The sequence below is a fragment of the Martes martes genome (assembly GCF_963455335.1).
Source record: "Martes martes genome assembly, chromosome: 15".
Lineage (NCBI taxonomy): Eukaryota > Metazoa > Chordata > Mammalia > Carnivora > Mustelidae > Martes > Martes martes.
Window position 1 is genome coordinate 39,919,183 of NC_137903.1, and position 21,547 is coordinate 39,940,729.

Consider the following 21,547-nt stretch of genomic DNA (forward strand, 5'->3'; position numbering starts at 1 on the left):
TCCGAGATCATCCTGGTGAGGGTTGTGGTCTGATCCCACCTGGTGAAAATTGTCCACCCTGGCTTATGTATCGATGGGGTCCTTTGGGGTCCTGGGACTGCCTGGGACTTCTGGACAACTACACCATTTCCAGGAGTCTCCTCTTCCGTTGGCCTGATGCAGGAAACTGGATCTGGAGAATACTGGGACGTGGGGACGCACTCTGCCCCTCCTACTTCTAAAACGGGTCACTTGCTAGTTCCCTACCCGAATGTCCCCTCCTCTGTGTCCCCTCCTAAGTGTCCCCGCTCTCCATCCCCTCTACAGGTAAGAAAGGGCACCAGTCACCTAACATTGACCGTGAGCTGTCACTGGGCTTTTCCATATGCGGCTTTCGTGGTGTTGGCAGTCTTCAAACCTTTAGTGATTTTAGGCTCTCTGCTCACTTATGTGTTTAGGGTTGCATCTGTTCATCTTCAGCTTTGTTTTCCACAGCCCATGTCTGGAGAATTTTTAAAATGTATTTTATTTATTTATTTGACAAGAGACAGTAAGAGAGGGAACACAAGCAGGAGGAGTGGGCAGAGGGAGAGGGGGAAGCAGACTCCCGCTGAGCAGGGAGCCCAATGCAGGGCTCGATCCCAGGACCCCGGGATCATGACCCGAGCTAAATCAGAGACTTAATGATTGAGCCCCCAGGCGCCCCCATGTCTGGAGATTTTGTGTGTGGGGAGCAGGGTGGGGAAGCAAGGATGTGTGTGCACTCATGTGATGAGGTGCTGGGGGACAGTCCTTTGCCTGAGGGAGCTGCTGTCCCTTCTGGGGTCAATAGTAGTCTGGAACCACAGAGTGTCTCCAGTGGCATCCCTACACCTGACGTGCCCTCATTTTCCTGACTGAGACCCCAAAGACCCCCTCCGCCTCTTAGCTGGTGCCTGGGGGTGCAGCCCTCCATCCTCACTCCCACCTTCGGGGAAAGCTTCTCCTTTCCCCACCCATCCCACCCTGCCTGCTGTGTGCCCTTTGGAATTTCCTGAGGTCTTTGCCCACCGGCCTGTGATTCCAGGTGCTGCCTTGCCATCTTTGGACCTCCCCGGGCCTCACCATGTGTTCTGGATCCACCCCTTACTCAGGGGGAAAGTCTCCCCTCTGCCCAGTTCCCGGCCAGCTGGGCGAGCTGTACCCCACCCACCTGGACCTCAGTCTGGAGGTCACCTTCCTGCCAGCTCGAAAAATTACTCAATAAACCCATCCTGCCTCCTGAGGGAACCATCCGTCACCTCACCTTCTGTCTAGAAGGCCTGCCTCCCGCAGCCCCTGCTTGTCTTTTTTTCTGGTACTGTCACGGGTTTATCAATTTACCTTAAAATATTTCTTCTCTGTCTTCGTGGGGACCTTGGGCAGGGGGACTTTAGATGATATATATTCAATAAAAAATTTTTATTTCCTGTTTTTTTTGTTGTTGTTCCTTTTTTAAAAAATTATTTATTTATTTATTTGTTTGTCAGAGAGAGTGAACACAGGCAGACAGAGTGGCAGGCAGAGGCAGAGGGAGAAGCAGGATCCCTGCTGAGCAAGGAACTTGATGCGAGACTCAATCCTAGGACGCTGGGACCATGACCCGAGCAGTCGGTTAACTGACTGAGCCACCCAGGCATCCCTGTTGTTGTTGTTCTTAAAAACTAGGGTTGATTGACACTTGAGCGTTGACCTCTGGATTGCTGTGCTATTGTTTCTGTGCAGCACAGTCCTAGAAGCGGGATCCCCGATGAGGCGTACACATTGACAGCTTTTAGAGAATCTGGCAAATTGCCCTTTGAAGCCATGGTCCCGGTTCATATACTTGCCCCATCAGTGCTGAGACCACCGACACTCACATTTGTCAGAGCGTGGAGATGTACATTCTCTTATATTTTATTTTTATCTTTTGTTTTTGTACTTTTTTTCGAGATTTTATTTATTATTTGACAGAGAGAGATCACAAGTTGGCAGAGAGGCAGGCAGAGGAGGGGGGAAGCAGGCTCCCCACTGAGCAGAGACCCCCCCGCAACGTGGGGCTCGATCCCAGGACCCCGAGATCATGACCTGAGCCAAAGGCAGAGGCTCAACCCACTGAGCCACCCAGGCGCCCCTGTATTTTATTTTATTTATGTATTTATTTATTTATTTTTCTCTCTCAGTGGCTTTGATCATGTCTTTATTCAAAATTAGCTGTCCAAATTATTTGACTTTTATGAATAAACGTTAAGTTTTTAGGCAGCAGGCTTCTCTGCAGTGGGTTTCTTTTCTGTAGGCTTCTTATCAGCTGCTGGTTTCTTGGTAGCGGCAGCCTTTTTCCCCACCACAGGTTTCTTCTGCTTCTTCACACTAACAGCCTTCTTTCCTTTCTTCCCTACCACAGGCTTCTTGCCTGGAACTCCCTTCTCATCTGATTTGGCTTCTAAGGCTGCCGCCGCCTTATCCATCCGGAGTTTGTGATTCTTGGCCTGGCGAAGAGTGGTGTTCCGGCGCGTGGTCTTTGCACAGGGGTTTAGCTTCAACATGATTCTCAGGTTCTTCAGTGGGTTCTTCTTTAGGACCCCGCGATGAATCTTCTTGCGTGGTGCGCGGAGGGCTCTTTGGATCTCTGGACTTTTCAAGATTCTGCTAAGGTCTGTATTAAGCATCTTATGCATGGGAAGGTTGTAGTTACTCTTGAGGGAGGCAGCCTTACGCCAAGTGCCATATAGATCGCCTAACTTGCGGAAAGCACTTTCAGTCCAAATGCAGAAACGTCCCACATGCCCACCAGGAGCAAGTTTCAAAATGTTCAGTTTGCTTACATTAAGTAAAGTAATTCCAGGAATGTTTCTGAAGGCCTTGATGATACCATTGTCTTCATTGTAGATGATGCAGGGTCCCCTGTGCTGGATACGACGACGGTTTCTCATTTTGCCCTTGCCAGCTCTCATTCGCTGAGAGGCATAGACCTTTTTTATATCATTCCGGGCTTTAAGTTTTTTAAGAAGCAAAACAGCCTCCTTGGTCTTCTTGTAGCCTTCAACTTTATCTTCAACCACCAAAGGAAGTTCAGGAACTTCCTCTATACGATGACCTTTAGACATGACCAGCGCTGGTAAGGCCGAGGCAGCCAGGGCAGAGCAGATGGCATATCGCTTGTGTCGTGTTCACTCTGCGATGCCAACGGCACCAGGTTTTGGTGGGTGCAAACATGCGGCCCCCACGACACATATTTCCAAAGGCACCCTAGCCAGAACAGTGAGTCCCACCGCCTTGAACTCTGGGAATTCGAGCCACAGCTCTGCCAGTACCCCAAGACTCAGCACTGGTTTGATGACCTGCTAATTCACTGACAGCATATGGCTGTCTGTTGTTTTTGCGCAAGTTGGTGTGAACAAAGTTCACAATATCCAGTTGAATGGGAGCCTTGAACACAGCAGGCAGAGTAACATTTTTGCCAGATGATTCCCCCTTTTCTGAGTACACAGATATCAATGGGCGAGCACACACCATCGCGGGGAGAGGAGAAGGCCACGCTCCTCTCAACCTGGCGGCTCCTATAGGAAAAGCCCCTGTATTTTATTTTTAAAGATTTATTTATTTTAAAGAGAGATAGCAGGAGCAGGAGAGGCAGAGAGAGAGGGAGAGAGAGACTCTCAAGCTGACTCCTCCGTGAGTGCAGAGCCTGACGCAGGGCTCGATCACGACCCTGAGATCACAACCCTGAGATCATGACCTGAGTCAGATGCTTAACTGACCGTTCAAACCAGGAGCCCCCAGTATTGTCCGTTTCTAACTTTATTTTTACTGATAGTTTTTGATTGCCGATGAGATGGAATGTCTTTTTATATTCCATTGGCTATTTTAATTTCTTCCCCTGTGAAGCTCCTACAGTACCATTAAAAAACATTGACCACGTTGTTTATGCTTCGTAGCTTTTTTTAAATGACATAAACATGTCTTGCTTTATTTCCCTGTTTGCTCCTACTCCCAAATCCTCTTTCCCATATGTGACATTGCCTGGTTTATTAACGAGGGGAGGAGAGAACTGTTGCCTGAGGAAGGGAGAAAGAGGCGAAGCTGGGGGAGGCCGGGTGGGCAGATGAAGCAGGATCTTTGCCTGGGAGAACCAGAGGTGGCTGAGCTCTTGATTTCAGCTCAGGTCAGGATCTCAGGGTCTTGGGATTAAGTCCTGTATCGGGCTCCCTCCTCCATTTCTCCCTCTCCCTCTACTCCTCCCTCTGCGCTCTCTCTCTCTCTCTCTCTCTCTCTCAAGTGAATACATAAATCTTTAAAAAATAAAAAAACTAAAACCCCACAATAGAAGCAGCCTCATTGTTTTTCCTCCTGATTATATAATAATACATGCACAGTGTAAAAACAAAACCAAGCCGCATGACTTCAAGGATGGGGAAGAAGGTAGGACTCGCCCAATGCCACTGCTGACAGTCTGGGGGCTGCCCCGCAGGCGGCATCGCGGGCCGGGCTCCCCGGTCTGGTTCCCATTCCTAGCTGCAACCCCGATGCTGGAGCAGCATCCAGCTGGAACGTGGCCGCGTGCAGAACTGCAGGCTCCCCCTCGCTTGGGGGGCTGCCTTCTCAGCCTCATGGAAGACGTAGATGGGTGACTTGAGCCGAAGCACGCTGAGCACCGAAGCTTCAGGACCTGGGGCGGGACACAGGAACGGCTGGGCAAGTCCAGTGGTTTAGTTCAAAATGCAGGCCACGAGGGAGGCTCGACCCAGCACCCCTCCCCGGTGGTCTGAGCGCTAGCGTCCTTGGGGGCCTTGTCACGTTGTTCCCAGGGGACCTCAGATGGAACCATTCCAACCGGCCCAAGAAGGTGGACATGGACTGGGGTCCTGCCTGTCTCTCCCGAGTCCCCTGGACCCTCTGGCAGTTTACTCCCTAAGGAAGGAAGGAAGGAAGGGGGGGAGGAAGGAGGAAGGAATAAAGGGAGAAAGAGGAGGCTTTTACCATGAGCATTCCATTTCCTACTGCCTTCTTGGATGATGGCATTTGCTCCTTGACTCTTACTGCTTTATCCAGTGCCCTGTGAATGAATGAGGGAATGAATGACACAGCCCCCTCTGCTTGGCAATATACCTAAATTTAAACACACAAATTCTTTTGTATTCTTAACCCTTAGCTCACAATGGGCACTTGATAGACACTTCCTAAATGCTTGTCGAATGAATGACTGACTGACTAAACGATTAAAGACCTACAAAAACATGTAAAAAGAGGGTTTTCTTGGGGCGCCTGCGTGGCTCAGTGGGTTAAAGCCTCTGCCTTTGGCTCGGGTCATGATCTCAGGGTCCTGGAATCGAGCCCCGCATCGGGCTCTCTGCTCAGCAGGGAGCCTGCTTCCTCCCTCCCTCTCTGCCTACTTGTGTCTGTCAAATAAATAAATTTAAAAAATATTTAAAAAAAGAGGGTTTTCTTTTTTTTAAAGTAGAAGTCCTTTTTTTTTTTTTTTTAAAGATTTTATTTACTTATTTGAGAGAGAGAGAGAGCATGAGAGGGGGGAGGGTCAGAGGGAGAAGCAGGCTCCCCGCCGAGCAGGGAGCCCGATGCAGGACTCTATCGCAGGACTCCATGATCATGACCTGAGCCAAAGGCAGTCACTCAACCCACTGAGCCATCCAGGCGCCCTAAAAAGAGGGTTTTCCACTTGCCTTGAAAACTGTCCCATCGAGTCCACTAGGAGGATGTGGAGCTGCTGGGGGTCCCTGTGTCAAGGGCGCGGAGCTGCTTTGAAGACTGTTATGTAATTGTCACCGGAGTGCGGAACCCCAACCGTGTTTATGTAGTTCCAGTTTATGTCTCAGTAACTCTTCTTTTTAAAAAAAAATAGCATCAAAATTCTGTGATTCTGGGAACCTGGGTGGCTCAGTGGGTTAAAGCCTCTGCTTTCGGCTCAGGTCATGATCCCAGGGTCCTGGGATCGAATCCCGCATGGGGCTCTCTGCTCAACAGGGAGCCTGCTTCCTCCCCTCCCTCTCTCTGCCTGCCTCTCTGACTACTTGTGATCTCAGTCTGTCAAATAAATAAATAAAATCTTTTAAAAAAAAATTTTAAAAAAATTCTGTGATTCTTTTTCCCCTGCAATTTCAGAGGGCAGAACATTTTGTTAGGACTAAATACACACACATAATTTAATGTTTTAAGATCTGACTTTTTGATTTATGGGAGAACCCGTAAATGGGTGATGGAATTTATTTGACTTATTGAGAAATGACAGTGAAATTTAATTCCTTGGAGTACGATAATGTACAGCAAAACTGCTGGAGTTATTTATTTATTTATTTATTTTTATTTATTTGTTGGTTTATTTATTTATTTGACAGAGAGACAGACACACACATACACACACACACACAGCGAGAGAGGGAACACAGGCAGGAAGAGTGGGAGAGGGAGAAGGTAGGCTTCCTGTCGAGCAACCTAGGATCACGACCTGAGCTGATCTTGAAGGCAGATGCTTAACCAACTGAGCCACCCAGGTGGCCCCTGCTGGACTTTTTAAACAGAGAGGCATCTCGGAGCTGCGTCTGGTCTCCTGGACTTATAGCTGGACAGAGGTCATGCGATTTCCCTAAGGTCACTCAGCAGCGAGTGGCAGAGTGGGAGAGTGCTGCTCCATGTTCCGGCTGTGCTTCCCCCATGCTCCTTTCCACGGGAGCACGGTTAACTTACATCTGTTGAGGGCTAGTGTTCCAGAAAGAGGCATTCTCCTCTGAGATGAGGCAGGGGGTAAGGAAGCATCAGTGAGCCGGCCCTGATGATTCAGACTCAGGAAGCAGGTGGACCCTCCAGGACCAGGGACTATGCCCTGGGGACATAACCAAACACCCAGAACCTAGTGCAAACTCGTGTACTCTCCCACTAACCTGCAAACCTGGAGGACGGAAGCTCATTTTTTTTTTTTTTAAAGATTCTTTTTTTTTTAAATTTATTTATTTGACAGACAGAGATCACAAGTAGGCAGAGAGGCAGGCAGAGAGTGGGGAGGAGGAAGCAGGCTCCCCGCTGAGCAGAGAGCCCGATGCGGGGCTCGATCCCAGGACCCTGGGATCATGACCTGAGCCGAAGGCAGAGGCTTTAACCCACTGAGCCACGCAGGCGCCCCGGAAGCTCATTTTTGAAGCTCTGTGTGTAGCACAGTGAGTGACTCGATAAATGTTTGCACACGAGGGGTGCCTGGGTGGCTCAGTGGGTTAAAGCCTCTGTCTTCGGCTCGAGTCATGGTCCCGGGGTCCTGGGATCGAGCCCCGCATCGGGCTCTCTGTGAAGCAGGGAGCCTGCTTCCCTTCCTCTCTCTGCCTGCCTCTCTGCCTACTTGTGATGTCTGTCTGTCAAATAAATAAATAAAATCTTTTAAAAAAAGATTTTATTTATTTATTTGACAGATAGAGATCACAAGTAGGCAGAGAAGCAGGCAGAGAGAGAGGAGGAAGCAGGCTCCCTGCTGAGCAGAGAGCCTGATGCGGGACTCGATCCCAGGACCCTGAGATCATGGCCCTAGCCGAAGACAGAGGCTTTAACCCACTGAGCCACCCAGGCGCCCAATAAATACAATCTTTAAAAAAAAATGCGCATGAAATGGCAGCTTCCTCGTTTAGAGCCCACCCTGGGGGAGAATGGAATCACAACCAGCCATTGCCTCACACAGTTGAACTTGCTCACGCCCCCTGAGCCCTACTTCTATTGCTGGGTGTGCTCGGGGAAGCGCCTGCCCGTTTGCATCAGGAACACCTGACATTACAAAAATACTTACAGCCCCAAATGCAAACAGCCCAAATACACACAAATGGTAGAATGAGTGTGTTGTGGAATACTCACTCAGGAAGATAGTATACAGCAACGTAAATGAATGAATCACAGCCCACACATTAATACATAGGAACCGCAAAACACAGTGCTCAGTGAAAAAATTCAGTCAGAGGACAATTAATTTAGATTTGATCCTTTTATATAAAATTCAAAATGAGGGAAAACTAAACAATCTATTGTTTAATTTTTTTAAAGATTTACTTATTTATTTATTATTATTATTTTTTAAAGATTTTATTTATTTACTTATTTGCCAGGCAGAGATGACAAGCAGGCAGAGAGGCAGGCAGAGAGAGAGGGGGGAAGCAGGGTCCCTGCTGAGCAGAGAGCCCAATGCGGGGCTCGATCCCAGGACCCGGGGATCACGACCCAAGCCGAAGGCAGAGGCTTAACCCACTGAGCCACCCAGGTGCCCCCTTATTTATTTCTTAAAAGATTTTATTTTTATTTGTTTGAGAAAGAGAGTGTGAGAGCATGTGCGTGCATGGGGATAGGGTGGGTAGAGGGAGAAGCTGACTCCCCGCTGAGCAGGGAGACCGATGCGGGGCTCAGTCCCAGGACCCCGAGATCATGACCCAAGCAGAAGACAGATGCTTAACTGAGTCACCCAGGCGCCCCAAGATTTATTTATTTTAGAGAGAAAGAGCATGGGTTGGAGGGAAGGGCATACAGAGGGAGAGAGAGAGAATCTCAAGCAGACTCACTGCCCAGCATGGAGCCTGACGTGGGGCTTGATCTCACAACCCTGAGATCATGACCTGAGCCAAAACCAAGTTGGGTACTCAACTGTCTGCACCACCCACAAACCCCTAAACAGGCTTCTATTTAAAGTTCCTCATGTTATAATACATTAAAGAAAAGCAAGGAAATGTTTACACACTTTTTAAAAAACTTTTTATTTATTTATTTGACAGAGAAAGACACAGCGAAAGAGGGAACACAAGCAGGGGGAGAAGGAGAGGGAGAAGCAGGCTTCCCACTGAGCCGGGAGCCCAACATAGGGCTCCATCCCAGGGACCTGGGATCATGACTGGAATTGAAGGCAGACGCCTAAGACTGAGCCACCGAGGAGCCCCTAGACACATTTTCAATAGTCGTTCTCTCAGGCAGGCTGGAAGCAAACACAGCTCGGGGAGTTTTGAAGTCGTTGGTGTGACTCTATTTCAAGTCGGATGATGGGCACATGTCTATTACTTACTCTTCCTTCAAAGGGTCATACGTAATACGCACATTCATGTGCTTCGTGATGAAAACTTTCAGGGATTCTACCACTGCGCAATGACCCAGGTGGAAACTGTCCCTAGCACTCCACCTGGTCTGTCGTCAGAGGAGGGAAGCCATGGCCCTCCGACAACCTACGCGGGACGGGTTTGTCTGTGGGGGGTTGAAACGGGGTTCATTTCCGTGCCTGTGTGCTGAGCGCTGTCCCTCGGATGGAAGGGGTCTGCCCGTTGGGTGAGCAAGGATCTGGAAGGGCAGGGGTCCCCGGTCCCGGGGGAACAGTGTGTCTTCCCATAGGATCGCTTTTTGAAGCATCCTTAAAGGGGGAATGTATTGACATTCCCCCCACCGCATCACGGGGCGCCAAGGGTCTATGCTCAGGGGGTCCATGAGCAGACAGTCTCCCCGGGGCTCGTCATTCCCAGCTGTTCCCTCTGGGAGACCACCGAGCTGACCCTGTGACAAGTCAGGCACGACGGATGGGTGAGGAAGGGAGGGGAGAAAGGCCAGGCCTGGGCTTAGAAAGTCATTCCTGTGGGCAGTGAAGAAGAATCCTTCCTCTTACAGGGATGGTGGTAGGTTGGGGGTGTGTGTGCCCATTGGATCCTCTTATTCTTACCACCCAACCCTCTATCCTTTTTTTTAAAAAATTTTATTTATTTTTATTTATTTGATAGGGAGAGGGAGAACACGCATGTAAGCAGGGGGAGCAGAGACAGAGAAGCAGATTCCCTGCTGAGCAGGGAGCCTGATGCTGGGCTAGATCCCAGGACCCCGGGATCATGTCCTGAGCCAAAGGCAGACACTTCACCGACTGAGCCCCCCAGGCGCAGCCTCCCACCCCACCTTTTTTTAATGTAAGAGTCAGTCAAAGCTATCTCTTCTTCCCTCCTTCTTTTTTCTGGAGACATTGCCTGTGTGATACAGTGAAACCATCCCCAAAGCCCAGGATGGTATACTGTGGGTGCCGCCCATTCCCTTGTGTCCCCCACTCCGGTCCAGCAGCAGGGATCTGCTCCTTGCTGGAGGCTCCCCCGCTCTGTTCCCGGCCCACAGCTTTGGCACTGCCTTGCCCGCCTGAGGGGCAGCCCTGTTCCCTGGACCTCCAGCGGGACTCTCATCCGTCTCACTCTGTCCTTAGAACCAGCATGGGAGTGTTGGGTTAGGATCTCATCCTGCAAGTGGCTGTCACTGACGGTTCCAAAGAGCAGACTCTTTATGAGTGGGCGGCCATTCAGCCTGGTTTACCCTGACAGTCCAATTCACACCTGCTGTCTTGGAGTCCACCTGGCTTAGCATGTCTCTGAGAGGCACGTGGCTTGGCTTGGGGGATCTGTCCTACGGTCACCCCATGTGTAGGACAGTTGTGGTTGGACGTGGGAGTGGGGTTTCATAGGTTAGAGTCCTTTGGATTGCTCTCAAATAAGCTGCTCATTATAGATGAGGCAGCTGAGGCCCTGGGCACGAGACGAGTGGCTCACGACTGGGCCCTTGGCCGCAGAGATGGGCCGGGAAGCCCCAGGACCCTCTGCGTGGCACCACCCTAATCCTACCTTCCCTTCCCCCAATCTACCAGCAGGAGGCTGCTCTGAGGTCATCTGTGCCCGTTGACCTCACTGGGGGCGTTGAGAGCATCCCTGGCTCCCTTCTCAGGGAAGCCTCACTAAAGTTTGGGGGGGTGGTTATTTTCTGAGCCTGGAAATAAGTCACCCCACTGTCCACTAGATGGTGTGCAATGCTCACACACATCCCTGGCTCTGGCAGCGACACAACCTGTGAGATCTAATCCTTCCCAGTGGCTTCTTGTCTTGTTTGCTGGCCTCGTGCTCTCGATGGGGTTTGGGAACTGGCAGGAGGGCAGGACAGGGTGCTTGTGGAGATCCCTCCTGGGGCCTGGTTGCAAGACGGGAGGTGCAGCTCAGGGGCTGTCCTGGTGGGAGGGCAGGGTGGTCTGGGCCAGGGCTGTCGGCACCGGGGACAGAGAACAGTGGGCAGGTGGAGGAATGACAGGCCCCCACCGCTGATGGCATGGGCCACGGTCTGGATTCACTAGTTTCCTTTACAAGCTGGAAGGCCCCGAGGGGCAGGGCTGTGGCTTCTCAAGGTGGGTACGGCTTGTGCTGCCCAGAGTGTGTATTCTGGACAGACTTTTCCCGTGATGGGAGGTACGATAGCCAACACTTACTGGGTGCTTATGTGAGCCCTTCTACCCACCTGACACATATTAATTTCCTGTATTCCCCCGAAATGCGCATCTTGGATGCCTGCCCAGATCAAGATCTCTGGGACAGATGGGCCTGAGTCGGTCGGTGTGTGTTGAAAACCCCATTCTAGAGCCCCCGTCAGGCTGGGAGACGCCAAAGAGGCCGGTCAGGCTCGTCCTGGGAGGGGACGTGGGGCTCCAGCTGACAGAGCTGCCATTCAGGGCCCCCGGGGATTGGGGGCCACGTTTCTCTCTTCCACTCTGAGGGGCTCATCGCTTCAGGGCTTCCTTCTGATTTCTCCCTCTCTTCTGTCCGGAACACCTCCAGGCCCCCTCATGCTGTCTCTCTGTCCTCCTGTGTCTCTGTCCCAGCTGTGCCTGGAGCCCGCCAAGTCCAGACAGCAGTGGGTGCAGGAGGCCGAAGCATCGGGCGGTGGGGAACGCACCCCGTCCCCTGTGAAAACGAGAACTCTATGTCAACAACCGTTCATCAGGTACCTGGCATACACCAGGCGTTATGCCAGTCACCAGGCTCAGGAAGACCCCCTCCTGGCACCCCAGGGCCTCATCTCGGCCCCAGATGCAGTCCGGTCGGCTGGTGGAGACAGGAGCAGGGTGCAGTGCTCACGGGCCGACACATCGGTGGGGTGGGGGATGGTGTTCACGGAGGCCAGGAGAGTCTCAGAATGCATCCAGGGAACCTTGCTGCCCCCTGAAAACTTGGCTCCGGTGTCATGCCCTCCCAGGAAACCTCAAGACCCCTGGGGCAGAGCCTGGGTTGATTTAAGAGCCCAGGACCCCCATGGCTTCCCGTTCTGCAGGAAGGGCCCTGATTCTCAGGGTTGCTGTGCTCCAGGAGCAGCTCCGTCCAGGCACAGCTCTGGGCAGGGCCCATGGCTCCCCTTCTTGCTGCGGAAACCAGGGCCTTACGCACAGTGGGAGCTATGTATCTGCTTGATCGGAGGTGTTCTTGTGAACTGGGAGGATTTAGAGGGTGAGGATGGTGGGGGCGTGGGGGTGGGGGAGTCTCATTAAGAAGAGAGGAATCAAAGGCAAGGAGCCTTCCCTCCCCCTCTCCCATTACTCTCCCCGGCATCTGAGCAGCAGGGACCCCTCTCTGTCTCCAGAAACACTAAGCTATGCATGGCCACCTGCTCCTTTAGAGCTGGGGACACTGGCCCAGGCCCCACATCTTGTCCCCGGTTCTCTGGATGTTTGCACGGCCTTATACGGGAGGTGCGTGGCAGGCCCGACACTCTGCCCACGGGTGCCCCCAGCCCAGCGGTCACAGCTGAGCCTGCTGCTTTCTTCTCTGGCTGAATTTCCGGTTCCCCAGGGAAGCTGCGCAAACAGATTGATGCTTTATTTAATAGCCTGCGGTGGGGCTGGGGGCATCGTGGTGATCTTGGCCATCGGCCAGAGGGAGAAGTCCTGAGCTGGCCTTGTGTGTATGTGTGTGGGGGGGTGGTCCTCCCTCTCGCAGGGCCTCTTCCCAGTCCTGCCCCCCCGTCCCCCTGCTTCCCTGCAGCCCATCCCAGAGCCCTCTGGGTGCTGAGTTACACCTTCCAGTGGCCTGAGGCGCTGACGTCTCCTGCCAGATAAATGAAAGTGTTCAATCATTTAGCCATGAGCCACACAGAGAGACAGACTCTTAGGCCCTGGAAGGAAAGACTGGAGGGGCGGGGGATGGGATGACGGGGCCAGTGAGCATGGCAGGGGGATGGCAGGGGGATGGCAGGAGGGCAGAGAGACAGAAGGAAAGCGAGGTTGCAGGGGCAGCTGAGGCAGAGGGAGAGAGCAGATGCTCTGCACACAGAGCTCAGCGACTGAAGAGGACCCCTCCCTCCCTAAAGTCCCCTCTTTGGAAGGCTGGGACAGCGGAGCTACCTGGGGTGTGGAGGCCACAGCCAGGCAGCCCCGAAGGGAGGAAGTGTGTTTGTGGACCCCCAAATTGGGGTGTTTGAACGCCACTTCCCATGGTGGCCCTTCAGGGCCGGGGCCAGAAAGTTCCTTCCTGAGGACCAAGGATTTGGCTTCCCTGTCCCGAGCACACAGGCTATTGGGACTCCCACAGGCAGGGGCTCCTATCACTCTTTCAATGACGCACTGCTGAGTGAAACCATCAACAGTGGCCCAACTCCAGGCAGAGGACAGGGACGTGAGAGGAGGGCTTGGCTCCTGAGCCAGGGGGCCTGAGATGTGGCCCTGATGGGGCTCACTGCTGCTGTGTGAACCCTTGTGGAGTCTGAGGCTCATGGCAGAGGTGTGGGGGGGGGGGTCCCTGTGGGGTAAAGGGACTGCAGGAGGGGGCCGTTGAGGTTGCTCCCCATTTGGGCACTTGGACCACCAGGGAAGGGTTTATGCATGTTGTGTCCCTGGGATGGGCTGGAATGACAAGGTGTCTCTCAGGAGAGGGAGGGGCTGCAGAAACACAGTTCTGGGTGAGGCCCCGAGGCCCTGGGGTTGGGCACAGCCATCCCTCACCCAGAGGCTGTCATCAATTTTCAATTAGCGGGCGCCACACTCCAGTACGGTCATGAAGACACTGTCCCTGCTGGAGACGGCGTGGAGCAGGAATGGGAGTCAAATTAAGTTATCCCCACCCAGGGACAGCCAGGCTTCCCTGGGGAGCTGATGGTTTACCTCTGGCAGGGGTTGGAGGGTGAACTCTTTCCATCCTCTTCCTCCCAGCCAGAGGGCTGGGGTTCAGAGATTTTTACCCCAGGAGGTGGCTCTGGGTCTTCCTTCTGGAAGGTCCCAGAGCTGTGGGGTCTTCAGTCACCTCGGGCCTGCAGCAGGGGGATCCCGGGTGTCTCAGAGCCTGGGAGGGCACCGGGGTGGGGGGCTGCATCCACCAAGGGTGTGGATAGGAATGGACAGCCCTCCAGAGGGATGGAGGGGACCCAGACTCTGTGGTGGGAAGTCTGTCCGAAGGCAGAACCAAGCAGGAATGGGAAAGAGGGACCAAGAAGCCCACGGCTCGGGTCAGAACACAGGATGGCGGTGATATGAGCCAGAGCTAGGGAGTCTGAGAAGCCCACATCCCCTTCTTCGGAGGCAAAGTCCCCAGGGAGTGTCAGCTTTCTGGATGGATTTGCCCTCATCTACCAGAGGCAAACAGGTTTTCATAAAACTCAAGGAGACATCTGCTGAGAAGAATTAAGTTAATGGCCGGCCCAGTGATTCTCTGGGGAGCCTTCAGTCCTGGTCCTGCTGCTTCCCTCCCCTGCGGCTGCTCAGAGGGCTCTGAGCTGTGCACGGAGACCCATCACATGTTGGCGGGGGTGAGTGGTGCAGAGCCAGCTCCGGGCCTTTTGCCTGGATCCACAAGGGGTGCTGACAAGCTGGGGACCTGGCGGAGGGGGCGGGCGTGGGTTCATCGTAACCCTTGGCACTCAGGTCACCCCCATGACCGTGACCGGCACGGAGCCATCCCTTTGCTCCCTGTCCCTGGGATGGACCCTGAGACACGGGAAGGAGGCAGAAGGGAATAATGCTTCTCTGGCTTCTGGGCTGGGGGAGGTTGGGCTGGGGCTTGACTCCCCCAGGCCCGGCTTCCCGACCCCCAGATATTTATAGCTCCCTGCCTTCCGGTGAGAAAGAAGAAAGCCAGCATCTATGGCACACAGCTTTTCCTTCCTGTCTCCTGGGATCTTTAGATGTGTCTTGGTGCCTTGGACACAGGTGTGTGGGCGGCACTTGGCAGCGGGGCATTGGTACACGAATGGGTGACTCTTTGGGATGGACACGGCACTCTCTCCACTTTACAGGTAAGGCCTTGGGGTCTGACGGTAGTCTAACAGCAGTAATGAGATTCAAGTGCCCGTCAGGATGCCACCTCTGCCCTTCACCGTCCTGCAAGTCTGAAGTCCCGCCAGGGCCACTTGCCGGGACATGGGAGCTGCTGGCGGACTGTCACCTGGTGGTCCAAGGGGAAGGGGGGCTGGGAGCCCCCACACAAGATTTGCCATGTGGATTTTCACCAGTTTTGCTCTCCGTGGACGAGGGAAGGTGAGAGGGCAAAAAAGCTATTAAATTCTCTAATTCAACAGAATCCATTAGGATACTTCCGATTGCTTGAAACAAAAACCTCCACTCAAAATGACCCAGACAATGTGATTATTTTATATAACAGGAAAGTCCGCAGCTAACCAGGCACTTGGATCAGTGGATCTTGGGGCTCTTGGTGTGACACATGGATGGGGCAAAGGGACTCGATCAGACCCTCCATCTGGGCTGCAGTGAGGATCGGGGAGTCAGCTGTGATGTACTCAGTCTTTAGGGCACACAGGCAGCCCTGCTTCAGGACCTCCCTGGGAACGTTCTAGAAAAGGCTATCCTTCTTGCACTGCCACAGACCACTGCCCAGCGTAGGTGGCTTGAGGGGTCCAGCGTTATCAACCACATCAGTAGTGGCAGCCCTGGCGGTGGCTGCAGGGTTCGTGAGGGCGATGGTGGTCTCATGGCTCCAGCCACAGCAGTGGTGAGGTTCTCCCACGATGCTGGGTTGTCGGCCGTGCCTGGAGAGGCCTGCCCCTGGAGAGCAGGAGAGGGAGGAAGAGCGGCAGCTGGCGCGGGACAGCCAGGACCAGCTCACTGGCAGGGCTGACACGTCCCTGGGGAGCTGCGGAAGACTCAGGTCTCTGCAGGCGGCTGGTATCTCAGCTAACAGATGGGCTGGGACAAGCTCGCTGAGTTTGGCTCTTCTTGCCAAAGTGATCCACTGGCCCCCGACACAGGGCCCAGGGACACACACCGGTGACACCTGGGAGGGCTGGCTGGGAGAGCCCTGCATGGCCCTCCTTCTTCCAGCTCTGGCCCCTCCCCCAGGGAGGACCTACAGCCTGGACCCAAGACCAGGAGAGGGCTTGACCAAACCCTTCTCTTGGTTGGTGCTGGTGGTCACGTGATGTCAACACTGGCTGGGGGCGGGGCGGGAGGGGGGGTGGTGCTCAGTGGGTGAAGCATCTGCCTTAGGCTAGAGTCCCAGGATGAAGCCCCACAGGGAGCTCTCCGGTCAGCAGGGAGTCTGCTTCTCCCTCTGCCCTTCACCCTGCCTGTGCTCGCGCGCGCGCTCTCTCTCTCTCTCTCTGTCAAATAAATAAATAAATAAATAAAATCTTTAAACAAAGCAAAACAAACAAAACACCAGCTGTTCCTGGGTGGTGTCACGAGACCTGAGCGTGTTTTCCCTCCCCCTTCCTCCTTTCCCCTCCCCACCCCACATGCTTTCTTTTCTTTTTAGTAATTACTGAGAAGTAGAATTTCAGAGTAATACAAAGCATGTATGTTGAAGTTGATAAGAAACTAGCCAACTGCTTTCAAAGTAGTTATACTGTGCTACACTCCCAAGGAGAATTCCGAGAGCTTCCCATACTCACCGACACTTTCTACGGTCTTTAAAGTTCTAGCCCTCCTGGTATCCAATCACAGACTCGATCTGCATTTCCCTGAAGATTAAGGACACCAAGCATCCTTTTGTGTGTATATTGGCCGTTTGTAACCTTCTGTAAAATCTCTCTTCAAAGCCCTGCCCCAACTCTTCTGCTCCATTTTTTTTTGAAGTTATTTTTCTTAAGACTGAGCTTCGAGAGTTCTTTATAGATTTCTCAGTGAAGATGTATTTCGCATTTTTTTTTTTGTTATGCATGAGGTGGGGCCGACCTTCGCCTGCTTAACGGCCAATAGTATTTCCTTTTCTGCAAACCTTACAGTCCTTAGCCCGCCCTTCCACTGAGATGGTAGCCTCTGTTTCCTGGTTTCCAGGAGGTCCTCGGAGTTAGGCAGATTAACCCCTGATCTGAGATAAGAATGGTAATTACTTCCCCGAGTTTGTGGTCCGCCTTTGCCTAAGTCTGTGGTGTTCTTATTTTGATGTATTTGAACGAACCAATCTTTCCTTCTACTCTAGGATGGGGAGTCCTAGTGAGAGGGCTTCTCACCCCAAGATTACAAAGAAGTCCACCAGGCTTTCTCCTCCCATGTCTTAGCCAGATTACCCTTGCGAAGAGCAGGAGGCCAAGCTAGCCGTTGCCTTATCGGGAGATGGAGGCCCCCCAGGCCACCTGAGAGGCTTTGAGAGGAAAGGAGGCGGGAAGGCACAGCGAGATAATATCCAGGGGCATCTGGGGGCTCAATGAAGAGTCCAACTTTTTTTTTTTTTAAGATTTTATTTATTTATTTGACAGAGATCACAAGTAGGCAGAGAGGCAGGCAGACAGAGGGGGAAGCAGGCTCCCTGCTGAGCAAAGAGCCCGATGAGGGACTCTATCCCAGGACCCTGAGATCATGACCTGAGCTGAAGGCAGAGGCTTAACCCACTGAGCCACCCAGGCGCCCGTAGCGTCCAACTCTTGATTTCGGCTCAGCTCATGATCTTGGGGGCGTGAGATGGAGCCCCTAGTTGGGCTTTGTGCTCAGCGGGGAGTCTGATAATTTCTTTTTCTCCGGCTGCCCCTTCCCCCACTAAAATTAATAGAAATAAGTCTTGAAACAAAAAACTGACCATGTTATCCAGCGGGCCACGTCCCATGAGAGAGAGAGCAGGCTGCCTCCCAGTGGGGTTTCTGCCACCATGCTGCAGAGAAGCCCTTTGGGAGAGGACAGGCTCCTTCTTGCCTGTTACATCTCATTGATCGGGGCCCCAAGCGTGCCCGAACTGGGCCCAGGAGGTGTCCTCTTCTGGGTCCTTCTGTTCTCCTCCACCTCCTTTGATTTAAACTCTTCCATGGTTAGTCTGTTTGGAATTTCTCCTGTCCTATGCTGCTGAGCGGTGTGAGGCCTGACTCCGACTGAATGGTTTTTTCCAAATGACCATCAAGTAGTTCATCTTCTCTCTCCTGTCCATTTAAGGGTCTCTTGTGTCGTATACAAAATCCTGGTATTGGGCAGCCTGGTGCAAAATTTCTTTTCTGTTCCATCTGTCAGTCTGTCCACGTTGTTTTAATTACTGAGGTTCTCCGGTATGTGTCAATATCCTATCTACTTCAGTGGCATGTATCCCCTCTCCGCTCTCCTTTTCAGCATCTTCCTGGTCAGCCTGGTGAATGTTCTTTTCCTTTTCTTTCTTTTTTAAGCAGGCGCCACACCCAGCACAGAGCCGACTTGGGGCTAGAACCGATGACCTCGAGATCAAGATCTGAGCTGAGATCAAGAGTCAGACGCTCACCCAACGCGCCCTTCCCCCTCCACTGCTCCACCCGTCCTTCCCGCCACCCCCTCATTTAATGCCTTTTTTTTTTTTTAAGATTTTTCTTTATTTATTTGACAGACAGAGATCACAAGTAGGCAAAGAGGCAGGCAGAGAGAGAGGGGGAAGCAGGCTCCCCGCTGAGCAGAGAGCTCGATCCCAGGACCCTGAGATCATGACCTCAGCCAAAGGCAGAGGCTTAACCCACTGAGCCACCCAGAAACCCCTCATTAAATGCTTTTAAGAAAGGACATAAACGTTGCTTTCCAGCATTGGCTTATCTGCATGGGTGAGCCAGCTTTGTTTTATTTTGTTCCCCAGTTTTATTCTTCATGACAATGTTTTTAAAGGATTTTGGTGAATAGTCACCAAGTTATGAGTTTGTACATCAAAGGGAGGTTGAAGCAGTCTTATCTGGGAAGGGTGAGGCAGGTAGGGGGCTGGCTTTGGACAGTTCTGTTGTTTTTAAGATTTATGTTTTAGTGAGGCCAGAGAGAGAGAGAGAGAGAGAGAAAGAGAGCGAGCGCAAGCGCAGACTCGAGTGCACGCAAGTATGGGTGGGGAGAGGGGCAGAGCGAAAGAGAACCTCAAGCAGACCCCCTGCTGACCGTGCAGTGGAACAGGGGAGGACGCAGGGGGCTTGATCTCATGACCCCGAGATCATGAACTGAACTGAAATCAAGAGTTGGATGCTCAACCGACTGAGCTACCCAGGTGCCCCTTGACTGCTTTTTAGGAATAATGTAGCTCTTGCTTTCCCCCTCCCCTCCTTCCTGCTACCCCAGACAGAGGAGTGGACCCTCAGCCCAGGCCTGGAGGTCACCACCCCACAGGCTTTCTGAATCAGCCATCTGGGAGCGGCTTATTGGCTGGAGTTACAGTCCCACCCAGTCCCACCCCAAAGGCCATGCTGTCCCGTGGTAAACTCTGCAACTCTCCCCAGCAGGAGTCTTACTATCTCACCTTCCTCCTGTTCTTTTCCTCTTGGCTTTGTGTAGCTGGAACGGAGGGAGGGCGGGGCAAGACCACGTGCCTCTGGGGTCCCAGACAGACCAGTGTCGGCCACTCCCACCAACAAAATCAAAGGCAGAGTCCAGCGATGGGGAAACAGGAAAGGAATCTATTTCTGTAAGGCCAACACCGGGAAGACAGCCGTCTAGTGTCTCAAAGACAGTCTCCAAAGTGCTGAAAATACTTCTAGGTTTATATATGGAAAATGTGGGACGAAGGAAGGTCAGTGGGTCCTTGCAGGTGGGCAGTGAAGGTCAGGTTCATCATTGTCTGGGGATCAGTCTGGAGGCTCAGGGCAGTCCCTATTGCTTGAGGGGGTAGTTTCAGGTCCCATCAGGGATGCTTTGCCTGCAGGGTGTTTGCCTGAGTTAAGAGATAGGCTGGAGGGAAGAACACAATCAGAAAGTACCGACCAAGGTCAAAATGGAGGTGGCATCCTCTCTTGTTGAGAGAGGCTTTGTGAATGGGAGGACAGGGAGGTTTTTAGCTAATTAGGGATTTGGGCGCCAGGGTCCTTGTTCTATGTACACTGGTTCAGAGTCTAATGAAATAGTTCTGTGAAGGGAGAGGAGCTTATTATGGTCTGCTCTAGGCTATCAAACAAACACACCTGTCTCCCCAAATATTCCTCAAATGAGGGACTGTTTCTGCTAGGTTGCCTAGGGCTGCAAGGAATGAAAAACACAGCTCCTTTCGCTTGAACAATGCAGACAGCTCTGGTCCTGCGTGCTCTTGTCCGGGTTGGGGGTGTGGGGGGGTGATGTCTGGGTGGACACCATCCGAGCATCTGGCTCTTTCCCCTCACTCAGTCCTCCCCTGGGCTGGCTTCATCTTCACGCTTGGCAAGATGGGAGCCCCAGCCCAGCCTTACGGTCCAATAAGAGAACATTCCACAGGAAGAAAGTGAGGCTAACTTCCCAGAAGCTGTCTACTGCATTGGCTTAAATCAGGTCACAGCGCCTTTCTGGCACCAACCACTTCAAGGGAGAACAGAATACCCTGAGGTTAATCAGATCTACTCCTAACGCCGGTGGTAGTTGGACTTCCTCTGAAGCATGTGGGTCAACACGACACCTGAGTTACACTGGGTTCTGTTGCAGGGGGGCAGGGACGAGTGTGGGGTAGGCGATCAGCAGTGCCCACCAGAGAGGGGTTCCTCTGGCCTTGGATGATGAGAACAGTTGGATCCCAGGGAAAGAGAAGGGAGCTGTTATGTGACTCTGCCCATTGGAGCTTATGCTCTTGACCGGGGGAAGGGCCGTCTGACCACTGCACAAACCTGGTCAGCTGGCTCTTCCAGCTGGAAAAAAATTAGCCATGTGACCACTCCCATCATGCGCTTTGCTCCTATTTACCCGATGCCTTTCTCAATGTCTCAAGTAGATTTTCTTTACCGAGAAGACAACGCTTATCGTGGACAGTGTAAGTGTCTGACCTTCTTGTGAGTTAATCTTAAATGCCATATTTCTCATTCTAAGTTAATAAATAGTCCTTCTGGTTCCTCAAATAATTCCTTTGGAATTTTGATTAAATCCATTGGCCAAGGCCTCATGACCTCTGGAGGACTAGGGACATCTGGACCTTTGGGCCTCCTGAACTGAATAACCAAACTGGAAATTAAAATACCTGGGTAAGTGTCGGGGCGTCTGGGTGGCTCAGTTTGTTGGGTGTCTGACTCTTGATTTTGACTCAGGTCATGATCTTGGGGTTGTGGGATCGAGCCCTGTGTCTGCCTCTGTATTTGCCCTGGAGTATGCCTGTCCGTCTCCCTCTGCTCCCCACCTCCCCCCATATCTGTATCTATACCTATACCTATATCTATCTCTCTCTACATCTAGAATGAATAAATAAATTCCTAAAGATAAAAATAAAATACCCAGGTAAGTGTAGATGGGGACCATTATCCTTATCGAGCTTGTGAACTGTCCGTGTTGGGTTCTGGGTGATCATCACAGAGTGACCACAAGCTGGGGGGACCCACCCTAAAAAGGATTTCCTGCTCTTAAGCTGACTATGCAGACCTGGGTGACCAAGGGGACAACTGATAAGTGAACAGGTAGTAGTACCGTCTGGGAAGCACTTGGACATTTTCTAGGTACCCGTTTCAA

The 21,547-nt window shown here is 52.4% G+C and overlaps 1 protein-coding gene across 1 annotated transcript; it reads right to left on the reverse strand.

The window, feature by feature from the left end:
* Positions 1-2,231: 2,231 nt before the first annotated feature.
* On the reverse strand, positions 2,232-3,529 carry LOC308356223 (large ribosomal subunit protein uL4-like; the record flags this gene model as incomplete). Its single annotated transcript, XM_080825054.1, is given in 3 exon segments — positions 2,232-3,138; positions 3,140-3,225; positions 3,229-3,529. Coding segments are annotated over 3 exon segments (1,257 nt in total). The 5' UTR covers positions 3,493-3,529.
* Between the last annotated feature and the right edge of the window lie 18,018 nt (positions 3,530-21,547).